This window comes from Carcharodon carcharias, chromosome 17 (genome assembly GCF_017639515.1).
Source record: "Carcharodon carcharias isolate sCarCar2 chromosome 17, sCarCar2.pri, whole genome shotgun sequence".
Classification (NCBI taxonomy): Eukaryota; Metazoa; Chordata; class Chondrichthyes; order Lamniformes; family Lamnidae; genus Carcharodon; species Carcharodon carcharias.
The window spans coordinates 31,210,762-31,224,250 of NC_054483.1; the positions used below are offsets into that span (position 1 = coordinate 31,210,762).

General features: G+C 51.0%; 1 protein-coding gene across 2 annotated transcripts in view; it reads left to right on the forward strand.

Moving 5' to 3' along the window:
* The window catches only part of pdlim2 (PDZ and LIM domain 2 (mystique)), a 34,482-nt gene extending 21,465 nt beyond the window's left edge, over nt 1-13,017 (forward strand). The window contains exons 2-9 of one of the 2 annotated variants that reach the window (XM_041209874.1): nt 2,468-2,619; nt 4,613-4,682; nt 8,089-8,231; nt 9,740-9,812; nt 10,082-10,239; nt 10,780-10,931; nt 11,058-11,154; nt 12,746-13,017. In XM_041209874.1, the coding sequence (XP_041065808.1) occupies nt 2,468-2,619; nt 4,613-4,682; nt 8,089-8,231; nt 9,740-9,812; nt 10,082-10,239; nt 10,780-10,931; nt 11,058-11,154; nt 12,746-12,914 (1,014 nt within the window). In that variant the 3' untranslated portion in view covers nt 12,915-13,017. The remainder of the gene's footprint in view (nt 1-2,467; nt 2,620-4,612; nt 4,683-8,088; nt 8,232-9,739; nt 9,813-10,081; nt 10,240-10,779; nt 10,932-11,057; nt 11,155-12,745) is intronic. The other variant, XM_041209875.1, reaches the window with a different exon arrangement.
* Nucleotides 13,018-13,489: the final 472 nt, after the last annotated feature.

Genomic DNA, 13,489 nt, shown 5'->3' on the forward strand with positions numbered 1-13,489 from the left:
CTCGCTCTGTCTGTGTGCGTCTCTCCTCTGGCTCGCTCGCTCTGTCTGTGTGCGTCTCTCCCTCTGGCTCGCTCGCTCTGTCTGTGTGCGTCTCTCCCTCTGGCTCGCTCGCTCTGTCTGTGTGCGTCTCTCCCTCTGGCTCGCTCGCTCTGTCTGTGTGCGTCTCTCCCTCTGGCTCGCTCGCTCTGTCTGTGTGCGTCTCTCCCTCTGGCTCGCTCGCTCTGTCTGTGTGCGTCTCTCCCTCTGGCTCGCTCGCTCTGTCTGTGTGCGTCTCTCCCTCTGGCTCGCTCGCTCTGTCTGTGTGCGTCTCTCCCTCTGGCTCGCTCGCTCTGTCTGTGTGCGTCTCTCCCTCTGGCTCGCTCGCTCTGTCTGTGTGCGTCTCTCCCTCTGGCTCGCTCGCTCTGTCTGTGTGCGTCTCTCCCTCTGGCTCGCTCGCTCTGTCTGTGTGCGTCTCTCCCTCTGGCTCGCTCGCTCTGTCTGTGTGCGTCTCTCCCTCTGGCTCGCTCGCTCTGTCTGTGTGCGTCTCTCCCTCTGGCTCGCTCGCTCTGTCTGTGTGCGTCTCTCCCTCTGGCTCGCTCGCTCTGTCTGTGTGCGTCTCTCCCTCTGGCTCGCTCGCTCTGTCTGTGTGCGTCTCTCCCTCTGGCTCGCTCGCTCTGTCTGTGTGCGTCTCTCCCTCTCTCTCGCTCGCTCTGTCTGTGTGTGTGTCGCTCGCTCGCTCTGTCTGTGTGTCTGTGTCTCCTTTTCTATGTTGGAATTTCACTTCGCACTCCTTTAATTTGTTTTTAAATACAGAAAATGAAGTCTCTTTCAGGTTGACTGCTGAAATTGGTTTCAACTGGCTGGAGCAATCTGTCCCTTTATCCCCTCTCAAAACTACTCTTCAATTTAGATATTTACCCCACATCTTGTATCAATACAAATGAGAGCCCAAAGGTTTTGCAATATTTAGATAAAAGTAACAAACTGCAGATGCTGGAAATCCAAAACAAAAATAAAAATAGCTGGAAAAACTCAGCAGGTCTGGCAGCATCTGCAGAGATGACTCTTGAGCAGTTCTGATGGAGAGTCATTCGGACTGGAAACGTTAACTCTTGTCTTCCTCTCCACAGATGCTGCCAGACCTGCTGAGTTTTTCCAGCTATTTTTATTTTTGTTTCTCCTTTGTAATATTTAACTGGGTTCCAATCAAAGCCAAGTCCAAAGTCAACATAGAGGCAGGTCTCCCTGTGTATAAAACCCAGAGCCCTTTATTTAGGATGGCCAGAGGTCCTGTTTTAGACTGGACACTCCTGCTTTTATCCAATCTAGCCACTGTTTGGTACCAGATAGCTCCACACCTGATATTTTGACCATAGTCATCTTAGCTCAGTAAATCACAAGCAGGGCATTGCACTGGTTCCTTTCCTGTCTGTAAAATCTTGATTTAACAGATATAAAAAGCAGGTTTGTTGTAATACTACCCTGTGATCGCATGCGTGATAATGTTACCCAACAAGCATTGCCAAGGTGACTGGTTTTGGTGGCGCTCCCTCAGCATTGACCCTCCGACAGTGCGGCACTCCCTCAGCACTGACCCTCCAACAGTGCAGCACTCCCTCAGCACTGACCCTCTGATGGTGCGGCACTCCCTCAGCACTGACCCTCTGACGGTGCGGCACTCCCTCAGCACTGACCCTCCGACAGTGCAGCACTCCCTCAGCACTGACCCTCCGACAGTGCGGCACTCCCTCAGCACTTACCCTCCGACAGTGCGGCACTCCCTCAGCACTGACCCTCCGACAGAGCGGCACTCCCTCAGCACTGACCCTCCGACAGTGCGGCACTCCCTCAGCACTGACCCTCCGATGGTGCAGCACTCCCTCAGCACTGACCCTCTGACGGTGCGGCACTCCCTCAGCACTGACCCTCCGACAGTGCAGCACTCCCTCAGCACTGACCCTCGGACAGTGCGGCACTCCCTCAGCACTGACCCTCTGACAGTGCGGCACTCCCTCAGCACTGACCCTCTGACAGTGCGGCACTCCCTCAGCACTGACCCTCCGACAGTGCGGCACTCCCTCAGCACTGACCCTCCGACGGTGCGGCACTCCCTCAGCACTGACCCTCCGAAAGTGCAGCACTCCCTCGGCACTGACCCTCCGACGGTGCAGCACTCCCTCGGCACTGACCCTCCGACGGTGCAGCACTCCCTCAGCACTGACCCTCCGACGGTGCAGCACTCCCTCGGCACTGACCCTCCGACGGTGCAGCACTCCCTCGGCGCTGACCCTCAGACGGTGCGGCGCTCCCTCGGCACTGAATAGGGAATGTCAGTTTGGATTATGAGCTGAAGTCTCTGGAGTGAGATTTGAATCTAGTACCTTCTGACTCTTGGGTGAGAGTACTCCCCAATGAATAAGGAAGGTTAGGCTGGAAGATGCTTGTGACCTTGGGTTCCTTTGTCCAGACTGACAGTAATGTTTCACAGGTAATCAACGGGAGCAAAGCAGATTTAGTGGATCTCCAGGTCGGAGACCTGATCACCAGCATAAATGGATCTGAAGCCTGTGACATGATCAACATGGAGGCCCAGAACAAGATTAGAATGTGCCCTGGGGACCTCATCCTCAGTGTCGAGAGGTAAGCGGTTTAATTTGGGGTATGGTCGATACTGTTTATCGCAGCCCCCAGGAGGGGCAGGAAAGTGCAGAGAATTTTAGGATGACCAGTTTCAGGTTTGCTGCCTTGTCCGGTCAAGCAAAACTCTAACTGATCCTGCTCCCCCTCCCTAATGCTTCCAGCTTGCTCCTTGTCTACTCAGTTTCTCTAGTTCGGGTCTGCAAGGGCTCAGCATGTCTTCCCTGTCCATTTTCCCTGCTCCCAGCCATCTATATTGGGAGCTGCAGTGTTAACCTGTGAGGATCAGGGCTGCCTCCCCCAATATGTGAAATCAGACTTTCACCCCCTCCTCCTTGCTCTGCCACACCTTTCCCAGGGCACACAGGAATGGGCACAACAAGCGAGAATGGATGACTTCAGGGTTACGTGTTTACTCCGCAATTTTTAAAGGGTTTTGATGAATCTAAAAATAATTCAGGTAGTGAGCCTGAGAGCTGGAGGGAGGAGATCAGGAACCTGGCACTCGGCCCTGGTATAAGGCCTCTAGTGAACCAGGGACTGAAAGAGAGGAAAGACTTTCTGCATTCCAGTCTCCAGAACTGAGTAAAACTGATCAAGAGGGCATTGGTGTAACCGGAGTCAACAATATCTGTAACAACCACAAGTTGTGAGCAGCAATGGGGCAGTATTTCAGCTGCTCTTTGGAGGTGGTGAGCTGCCTTCTTGAACTGCTGCAGTCCATGTGGTGTAGGAACACCCACAGTGCTGTTAGGGAGGGAGTTCCAGGATTTTGACCCAGCGACAGTGAAGGAACGGCCGATATGTTTCCAAGTCAGGATGGTGAGTGACTTGGAGGGGAATTTCCAGGGGGTGGTGTTCCCATCTATCTGCTGCCCTTGTCCTTCTAGATGGTAGTGGTCGTGGGTTTGGAAGGTGCTGTCCAAGGAGCCTTGGTGAATTCCTGCAGTGCATCTTGTAGATGGTACACACTGCTGCTACTGTGCGTCAGTGGTGGAGGGAATGAATGTTTGTGGATGGGGTGCTTTCTCCTGGATGGAAAACAAAAGCAGAATTACCTGGAAAAACTCAGCAGGTCTGGCAGCATCGGCAGAGAAGAAAAGAGTTGACGTTTCGAGTCCTCATGAGGCTGTTGAAGGGTCATGAGGACTTGAAACATCAACTCTTTTCTTCTCTGCCGATGCTGCCAGACCTGCTGAGTTTTTCCAGGTAATTCTGCTTTTGTTTTGGATTTCCAGCATCTGCAGTTTTTTGTTTTTGTCCTGGATGGAGCCCAGCTTCTCAAGTGTTGTTGGAGCTGCACTCATCCAGCCACTTGGGGAGCGCAGCCTAATTGGAGAGGGTTTCAGAGACATTCCCCAGTCAGCCATTCACCCATGATCAGCAGATGCTTGATTCTGCAGTCGCTGTCTGGCAAAGCAGTGAACTGCTCCTTACTCATGTTGGACAAGGCAACTTCCATTGAGAAATGCTGAGTGTGGAACGGCTGCACGGACTGTGACCGGCCCATTGAAACATTCCCAGGAAACCGTGACAGTTTGTGTTTTCATTCACGCTCCCAGTCTGGGTGTCGCTTGTGGTTATTGGACATCCCACTTGTCCTCGGGTGGTGCTGGGTCTTCTTGAATCACCATCACAGGACAGTTCAAAATCAACCCTGTTGATTTTGGTCCAGAGCGGATAAAGGACGACAGATTTCTTTCCCTAAATGATATTCATGATCCAGTTGGCTTTTCAACAACAACCTGACAGCCTCGGTGACACTTTGTTGCTCGTTCCTTTACTTTGTTGTTTTTTCATGAAATTCTCAGCCCTCTGCATGGAGATTTGAACGTGTGTCTGTGCATTATTAAGCACTCCGCTTGGAGACTCATGGCGAGGGTGGTGGTTGGAAACGTGAAACTGTGGTAGCACCACATGGCCAACTTCAGGGATTGACCGATGCTGGAAACTTTGATTCTCACTGTCCTGACCTCTTGATACTTATTTGTTTCAGGCCAGTGGCAGGGTCCCCGAGTGTGCTCGATGGATCTTGCACAGACACTTCGCTTGCACAGAGATTCCAGGTCAGTGTTGGTGGGGATGTTGCCCAGACGGGAAACACAGTGGCTGTAGCAGGATGCAGAGATGCTGCGACTGTGATCCAGGCCCCACTTACTCGTCACCGGTGTGCCACCTGGTTTAGTAGCAGTCAGGAGGGATGCTTGTTTGTTGCCCCCCCCTCTCGCCGTGCCCCCCCCCTCTCGCCGTGCCCCCCCCTCTCGCCGTGCCCCCCCCTCTCGCCCTGCCCCCCCTCTCGCCGTGCCCCCCCCTCTCGCCGTGCCCCCCCCCGTCTCGCCGTGCCCCCCCCCGTCTCGCCGTGCCCCCCCCCCGTCTCGCCGTGCCCCCCCCCGTCTCGCCGTGGCCCCCCCCCGTCTCGCCCTGCCCCCCACCCCCCCCCCCCCTCCCCTCGCCATGAACCCCCTGCAGTTTGGGTTATAGGAAGTTAAGATGAGATTGTGTGTATCTCTCACGCTCTCTCTCCCTGTATCTCTGTAACAGAATCTCACACCCTCCACCTCTCAGGGCTGTTTAACACTGATCTATCATTGCTGATAGTGCTGACCTGGGATTGACACCAAACCTTCATCTACAACATAAGGATTCGGAGCAGGAACAGGTCATTCAGCCCTTTAAGCCTGATCTTCTATCTCAATTCCAACTTCCTGCACAATCCCCATATCACTTAGTTTTCTTTGTAACTAAAAATCTCTCGACCGCTGAGTTGAATATACTCGACAGCTGAGCATTTACAACCTTCTGGGGCAAAGAATTTCTAAGATTCCCAACCCCTCGCCTGTGGAGGTGTTTATTCTTGCATTGGAGCCTCTTTTTGAGATTCTGACCCCCACGTTCTAACTTCCCCAGCCAGCAGAACTTTCTCAAGCATTCACCCTGTCAAGTCCCGGAAGTATTTTACATCTTTCAATCAGATCACCTCTCGTTCTCGTAAAGCTGCACAATAAATTGTGGTGATTCATGTATATGGATGCCCAGGTCCCGGGAATGCAAACATTTTCCAATCTCTCACCATTACAGAAATATTCCGTTTTTTTTTTAGTTTCCTTATCAAAGGGGATAACTTCGCACTTGACGTGGGATATTCCATTTGCCATGCTTTGCTCAATCACCCAACCTTGCCTATGAAGCTCTGCAGCTTCTTTGTGTGCTCCTCACCTCTGATATTCCCACCAAGCTTTGTATCATCAGCAAACTTGCATTCATTTCACTCAGTCCCTCATGTAAGTCATTAATGTCGTTTCTAAATAGCTGAACCAAGTACTGATCTCTGTGGTAACCTGCTAGTTCCAGCCTGCCAACTTGAAAAATCTCCGATTTATTGCTCCCTTATGTTTTCTGTCCATTAACCAATTCTCAGCCCATGCTAATATAGTACCCCCTCCCATGGGTCCTATAGTTTTGTGTAACAACCTTGTGTGGCAGCTTAACGAATGCTTTCTGAAAATCCAAATACACGACATCCACTGGTGGCTCCCACCGCCACCATTCATTGCACGTTACATTCTTAAAATACTCTTTAACAGATTTAACAAACATGATTTCCCTTACATCAAATCCACGTTGACTCTGTTTGGTCGTTTTATCAGTTACCATGTCTTGAATGATAGATTCGAGCATTTTGGTATGTCTTTGTAAATCAGGTGGACGAGAGGACAGTATGAAAGCACGGGGGCTGCCAATTTCCCCGCCCAGGATTCTGGTTACTGTGAGGGTGAAAGGAAACATTCGCACTCTCCGCTCACCCCTGCCTGTTCTTGATCAGTTAGTTCCATGGCGTTTGCCTCTGGGATCAGCCTTGGATGTGAAAAGGCTACTTCCTCGCGGATGAAGTTTGGCAAAATATTGAACTCCTGCCTTCCCTAAATACTAATGGCCAATCCATCTCCAATGGTGACTGAGCTCTTCAGCTAATCCAGGATGTTCTAGTTAGTGACTTTAGTGTCACTAAATTGTTGTGTCAACAAGCACTGGAAAATTATTCCAAGACTCTTCCTGTCTCTGACAGTATTGGGCAAGAAGAAAGCCTTACCCTCTGCCAGGTGAGTGGAGAGTGGAGAGTGGATCCCTGTCAGTTTGAATGTAAACACTGATGGTGTAGCTCTGCTGTGGGTCTTCACTTGATTTCTTTCTGCTAAGACTCTGGTCTTTCCAGGTCTGTGGTTGTTCTCAGGAGCCTGAGCTAGTCAGACTCAGGATTTCTGAGGGTCAGTACTGAGGGAGCGCTGCACTGTGGGAGGGTCAGTACTGAGGGAGCGCTGCACTGTGGGAGGGTCAGTACTGAGGGAGCGCTGCACTGTCGGAGGGTCAGTACTGAGGGAGCGCTGCACTGTCGGAGGCTCAGTACTGAGGGAGCGCTGCACTGTCGGAGGCTCAGTACTGAGGGAGCGCTGCCCTGTCGGAGGCTCAGTACTGAGGGAGCGCTGCCCTGTCGGAGGCTCAGTACTGAGGGAGCGCTGCCCTGTCGGAGGCTCAGTACTGAGGGAGCGCTGCCCTGTCGGAGGCTCAGTACTGAGGGAGCGCTGCCCTGTCGGAGGCTCAGTACTGAGGGAGCGCTGCCCTGTCGGAGGCTCAGTACTGAGGGAGCGCTGCCCTGTCGGAGGCTCAGTACTGAGGGAGCGCTGCCCTGTCGGAGGCTCAGTACTGAGGGAGCGCTGCCCTGTCGGAGGCTCAGTACTGAGGGAGCGCTGCCCTGTCGGAGGCTCAGTACTGAGGGAGCGCTGCCCTGTCGGAGGCTCAGTACTGAGGGAGCGCTGCCCTGTCGGAGGCTCAGTACTGAGGGAGCGCTGCCCTGTCGGAGGCTCAGTACTGAGGGAGCGCTGCCCTGTCGGAGGCTCAGTACTGAGGGAGCGCTGCCCTGTCGGAGGCTCAGTACTGAGGGAGCGCTGCCCTGTCGGAGGCTCAGTACTGAGGGAGCGCTGCCCTGTCGGAGGCTCAGTACTGAGGGAGCGCTGCCCTGTCGGAGGCTCAGTACTGAGGGAGCGCTGCCCTGTCGGAGGCTCAGTACTGAGGGAGCGCTGCCCTGTCGGAGGCTCAGTACTGAGGGAGCGCTGCCCTGTCGGAGGCTCAGCTTTTCAATGAGATATTTAACCACGACCCCCTCTGTCTGTAGAAGATCCCACAGCCACTGTTTGAAGAAGAGCAGAGATCTTATCTCCAGTGCCTTGGAGTCAATATTCAGCCCTTAAATAACAGTGATTGAAACAGATAATCTGGTCATGACTGTCTTTGGGAGCTTGCTGTGTGCAAATTGACTGTCATATTTCCAATATGATGGCACTGAATAACTTGAAAAGTTCTTCATTGGCTATGTATTAGATATCGGAAGATGGTGAAAGGCTATTTTGAAATACCCAGGGCCAGGGGGAGAAACTTGCTTAGAGACATGTGACTAATTTTTCCTTTTTTTCACAGACTGTCCTTCACCCGAGCAGGGATGAGAATAAAAATATTGTGGAGAGACCGTCGAGCAGCCCAGGTTCCCTTCGCCTGCCACCACTCAGATCCCTCTCTCCGGCACCTGATCCCAAATCCATCTCTCCAAGTTCAGGCAGGAGGTAAGTCCACTTGTGCTTGCATTCAAAGCTGCTTGTCAACAAGAAAATGGTCAATACCTGTCCTGACTCCAACTTGGGAGATGGTTTAAACCTGCAGGGGGGATTGTTTTTTTAATGTGACTGTTCTCTCTTGATCTTTGCTTTTCCAGGTTGGTTTGGGGCTCTTTGACTAGCAGGGATTGAGGAGAGTGGGTTGCTGGAGATGCAGAGACTAGCACTGACAGACATTCCAAATCCGAGCCCCAATGGCTGTGGGGAAAAAAACTATTCCCCCCTCCGACGAGAACTGGGAAAAGGGACTTTTCAGGCCCACCATCCAATTCCAAAAGTCTCACCTTGCAATTTCCTTCCCTCACCCACCCCCAGAATTTTCGACCAGGATTTCTGGAAGATCTATGGTTCAAATTGGACAACTGAAGTCTCCATTTTCATTAGAAAGATATTGTTTCCAGTGCTGTAGAAGTGCTGGTTAAGCAGAGAAGCAAGATCTCTGCACTCGTTCAGTTCTGGTCCTTGGGGTTTCATTACCTCATCAGTGGTGGCCCAGACTTCAGCTCTGCTATTCCATTCCTCAACTTCTCCAGCTCTCTACCTCACTCAGTTTGTTCCTTAAAGCTTTTGACCATGTCCTGATACTGCCTCGTGTGGCTCTGTGTCTAATTTAGTTTGATAACGTTCCTGTGAATCACCTTTCAGATGTTTTACTGGGTCACATGTGGTATATGAATTCAGGGTGTGAGTGGTTGTACTATTTAATTAGCTTTTAGAACTTTTCAAGCTCTGAGTTTAATTTTGGATTCAGAAGGTGACGGTGTCAAGGATCCCAAAGTGAAGCCCAATCTTTCCAATTAGCCAATCAGGTCGCTTGTTCGTAATGAATTCCCTTTGGAAGCCCATTCAGTCTCCTGCCAATACATGAGTGCAACTTCAAACCTGGGCTCCTTGAAGTAACCCCGCACTTGTATAAACCAAGCTGGTACTTATGCACCAATATCTCCACTAAAGGCAAACAATCTAGCTTTGGGATTACACCAGAGATAGGACCATCATACTGTCAAAGCATAGACAGCAGGATAAGACTCCAAGTTAGATTTATCCAAAGGCAAAATTATACAGTGGCAGAAATGGATCAGAGTCAATACAGCCCTTCGTTTTCACTTGGTTGGAAGAAAGCAACTAACAGGTACCTTTTTGATAGGATATTTTATTTATGTATCACATGATTGACTTATTAAACCAACCACCCAAACTGAAGTTGGAGTGACTATTCAGGCAGGCAGATTCCCCTCCCTCCTTTGATATCCACCTCTTCCCTGTCACCAATCCTGTCTGCTGTTCACATTGAGGGGATGCTATGTTAACATTGGCCTGAAGATGCCTTTTTAGGTTGAGGGAGGGGTGGTGGGGTCCTTGGTAAAGACCCTAAACCAGCAACATCTGCCCTCTCAGGCTCACCATGGCAACTGTCAATTGCAAGTTTCAGTTACATGAACTCTGGTTGGTTCCAGGTCTATATCCCCAGTTTGGAGCACACGAGAGGAGAAGGAGGACAGTCCATATCGGGGTAACATAGTGCCGAAGGTAAGTGGTCATTGTGGACGGGACATTATCCTGAGCAGGGATATGAGTAGGGAGGAGGAGGAGAGACTGGAAGAATGGGTGTGAATAGGAGGAGGACTAAACTTGCATTCTCTCATTCTCTCGCTCTCACTCTCCAGAAGCTGGGTTATGTAGAGATGACAGACATAATTGGCCCCTCTCGGTGTCCTAGTGAGAGCCTGAATGACCTTCTCCTCTCCTGTGGGTTTGGGGTTTGCTTTCTGACTCTCCCCTCCGTGTTTGTTTTTCAGGGATTCCAAGTGGGAATTGGGGGCCGCAGGAGCCTCTCGCCTATCTCCAGTTCCCACTCGGTGCCCAGGGTGAGCCACTCAGCAGACTCCAGTCCTTCGGAGGTGAGGGACCATCGTGAAGAATTGCAGTCTCCCGAGTCTGTTTCTTTGAGCAAAGGGTAGGTGCCAATGTTTCCTGAGCTGTCTCTCAGCAAGTACAAGAAGGACTTGCATTTCTATAGCACCTTTTACCACCTCAGGACATGACAAAATGCTACACGGCCAATGAAATATCTTTGACGTATGGCCAGTGATGTAAAGTAGGAAACTTGGTGGCAAATCTGCAGACAGCAAGATCCCAGTATTGTCAATGAGGGAACAGGACAGAACTGATGGGGTAAGGCAAGAGCTCATGGGGATCATTGGTGTAGTATAAGGGTCTGGCACATGCAGGGTTAATGTGGGACTGAATACAGCAGCCCCACACAGGGATGTAAGTGAGCGCATGAACTGCACCCAGGCTCAGTCGAATTGATAATGTCCCTGGGAAATACCTGCGGATATTTTATTACATGAAAGATATGATTTAACTGCAAGTTGCAGATTTTGATAAAAGTTATTTCCCCTTTTCCTGCTAAATCTGGCAGCAGTTTCTGGGCCCCTCATTCAGTCTCCTGGCTCTGCTGGTGTATCTTTATCCATTTCCTGTATGTCCTCAGACTCAGAGCACCTGATTGTCGCCCCTTGAATCGAATCGACAAAGACTCCGAGGTTTATAAGATGATCCAGGAGAATCGAGCAGCGAAAGAGCCTCCGAGACAATCAAACCGGTTTCGCCAGCTTCAGGAGGCCCTGGATGCACATCAGGATGGTGAGGGGAGGGTTGGGGATGTTTGAGAAGGGGAGGGGGACACTGCGGGGGTGGGGGAGGTGGCTCAGCCGTGAGGGAGAGAAGCTGGATTCTGTGTGATTGACTGTCTGGTCTCCTTCCGCCTAGGAGCTGCAGTTCAATTCCCGGGGAGATTCTCTCCCTCGGCTCCAATCACAGGAGTATCCAAGTACCATATGTGCGAGAAATGTGGCTCCAGCATTGTGTGAGTACAAAGTGCGGGCTGATGGATTTTAATCCATTTAAACTGACCCAAGGTGCAAGAGGCAGGAAGTAGGGAGGGTGCCTTGGTGCAAGGTGACTCAGTGCTCAGGGAGAGGAATTGGTCATTCTGAACAGGGACCACACACTCCCCATTCCAGACTTTATTGACTTCAATAGCATGTCATCAGAATGTCACCCTGGATCAATCCCCAAACTAATCCCATTGCCCCACGCTCTCCCCATAGCCCTGTATCAATCCCCAAACTAATCCCATTGCCCGCGCTCTCCCCATCTCCTTGTATCAATCCCAAACTAATCCCACTGCCCCACTCTCTCCCCATAGCCCTGTATCAATCCCAAACTAATCCCACTGCCCCACTCTCTCCCCATCTCCCTGTATCAATCCCCAAACTAATCCCATTGCCCCGCTCTCTCCCCATCTCCCTGTATCAATCCCAAACTAATCCCACTGCCCCACTCTCTCCCCATAGCCCTGTATCAATCCCCAAACTAATCCCATTGCCCCGCTCTCTCCCCATAGCCCTGTATCAAACCCAAACTAATCCCACTGCCCCACTCTCTCCCCATCTCCCTGTATCAATCCCCAAACTAATCCCATTGCCCCGCTCTCTCCCCATAGCCCTGTATCAATCCCAAACTAATCCCACTGCCCCACTCTCTCCCCATCTCCCTGTATCAATCCCAAACTAATCCCATTGCCCCGCTCTCTCCCCATAGCCCTGTATCAAATCCAAACTAATCCCACTGCCCCACTCTCTCCCCATCTCCCTGTATCAATCCCAAACTAATCCCACTGCCCCACTCTCTCCCCATCGCCCTGTATCAATCCCAAACTAATCCCACAGCCCCACTCTCTCCCCATAGCCCTGTATCAATCCCCAAACTAATCCCACGGCCCCACTCTCTCCCCATAGCCCTGTATCAATCCCCAAACTAATCCCACGGCCCCACTCTCTCCCCATCGCCCTGGATCAATCCCCAAACTAATCCTACAGCCCCACTCTCTCCCCATCGCCCTGGATCAATCCCCAAACTAATCCCACGGCCCCACTCTCTCCCCATCGCCCTGGATCAATCCCCAAACTAATCCTACAGCCCCACTCTCTCCCCATAGCCCTGTATCAATCCCAAACTAATCCCACTGCCTCACTCTCTCCCCATAGCCCTGTATCAATCCCCAAACTAATCCCACTGCCCCACTCTCTCCCCATAGCCCTATATTAATTCCAAACTAATCCCACTGCCCCACTCTCTCCCAATAGCCCTGTATCAATCCCAAACTAATCCCACTGCCCCACTCTCTCCCCATAACCCTGTATCGATCCCATAAATCCCTCTTTCTCCATAACCCTGTATCAATCTCCGAACTAATCCCGCTGTCCCTGTCTCTCTCCCTCTTTAATTCTGTACCAATCTAATTTAATTCCAACATGTGGGGAGGGTTTCCCTGCTTATGTGGGGTTGTGGGGGATGGGTGTATTACTGAGTTACTGTGACAGTGTATGTGATAAGGGATGGCTTTGTCAGTTTGGGATTCCTGTTATTCACCTGTTCTTTGTGTTGTGACACAGGACTGAGGCAGTGAAGATTCGGGATGGTTGTTACCGGCACCACAATTGCTACACTTGCACAGACTGTGGCCTGAACCTCGGCATGAGGGGTCATTTCTGGTTCAGGGATAAGATGTACTGTGAGAAACACGCACAGCAGCATTTCCAGGCTGCAGAGGGTAGCTTGTGACCTGGGCACAGTTTAACTATCAGTCTGACCTTTGACACGCTTCCAATGACCACCGAAAATCCCTTTGTAAAATATCAGACGATTTAATAAAGGAATTATAGCAGTTTGTGGATTATTCTCTGACCTCTTGGCATAGAGACAGGGTGAGGCCTGTGTGTTGCCTGAATCCTCAGCCTGGATTTGAGGGGTACTTTGTATTTGTTGGAAAAAGCATTCTTTACTTTCAGAATGTGAACATTCTCACCATTCATTCCAAAAAGAGGTTTATCTTACCTGAGGGGGCCTTTCATGATTTCGGGACATTGCTAAATGCTGCCACCTGCTGAAACACTTTTTGCAAATGTCGGAAACGAGGCCACTGATTGCACACAGCAAGATCCCACAAACAAGAACATGATAATGACTGGAAAATCTGTTCAAGTGATCAGGTGGTTAGAGAGAGCCCCAATGCTCTTCCAATACTCAGTGTGGGATCCTGAGGCAGATGTGGCTTTTGTTTAATGTTTTATCCAAAATATGGCCCCTCCCACAGCACACTGCTCCCTTGGTATTGTCGTGGGAGTGCTGGCCTCAGT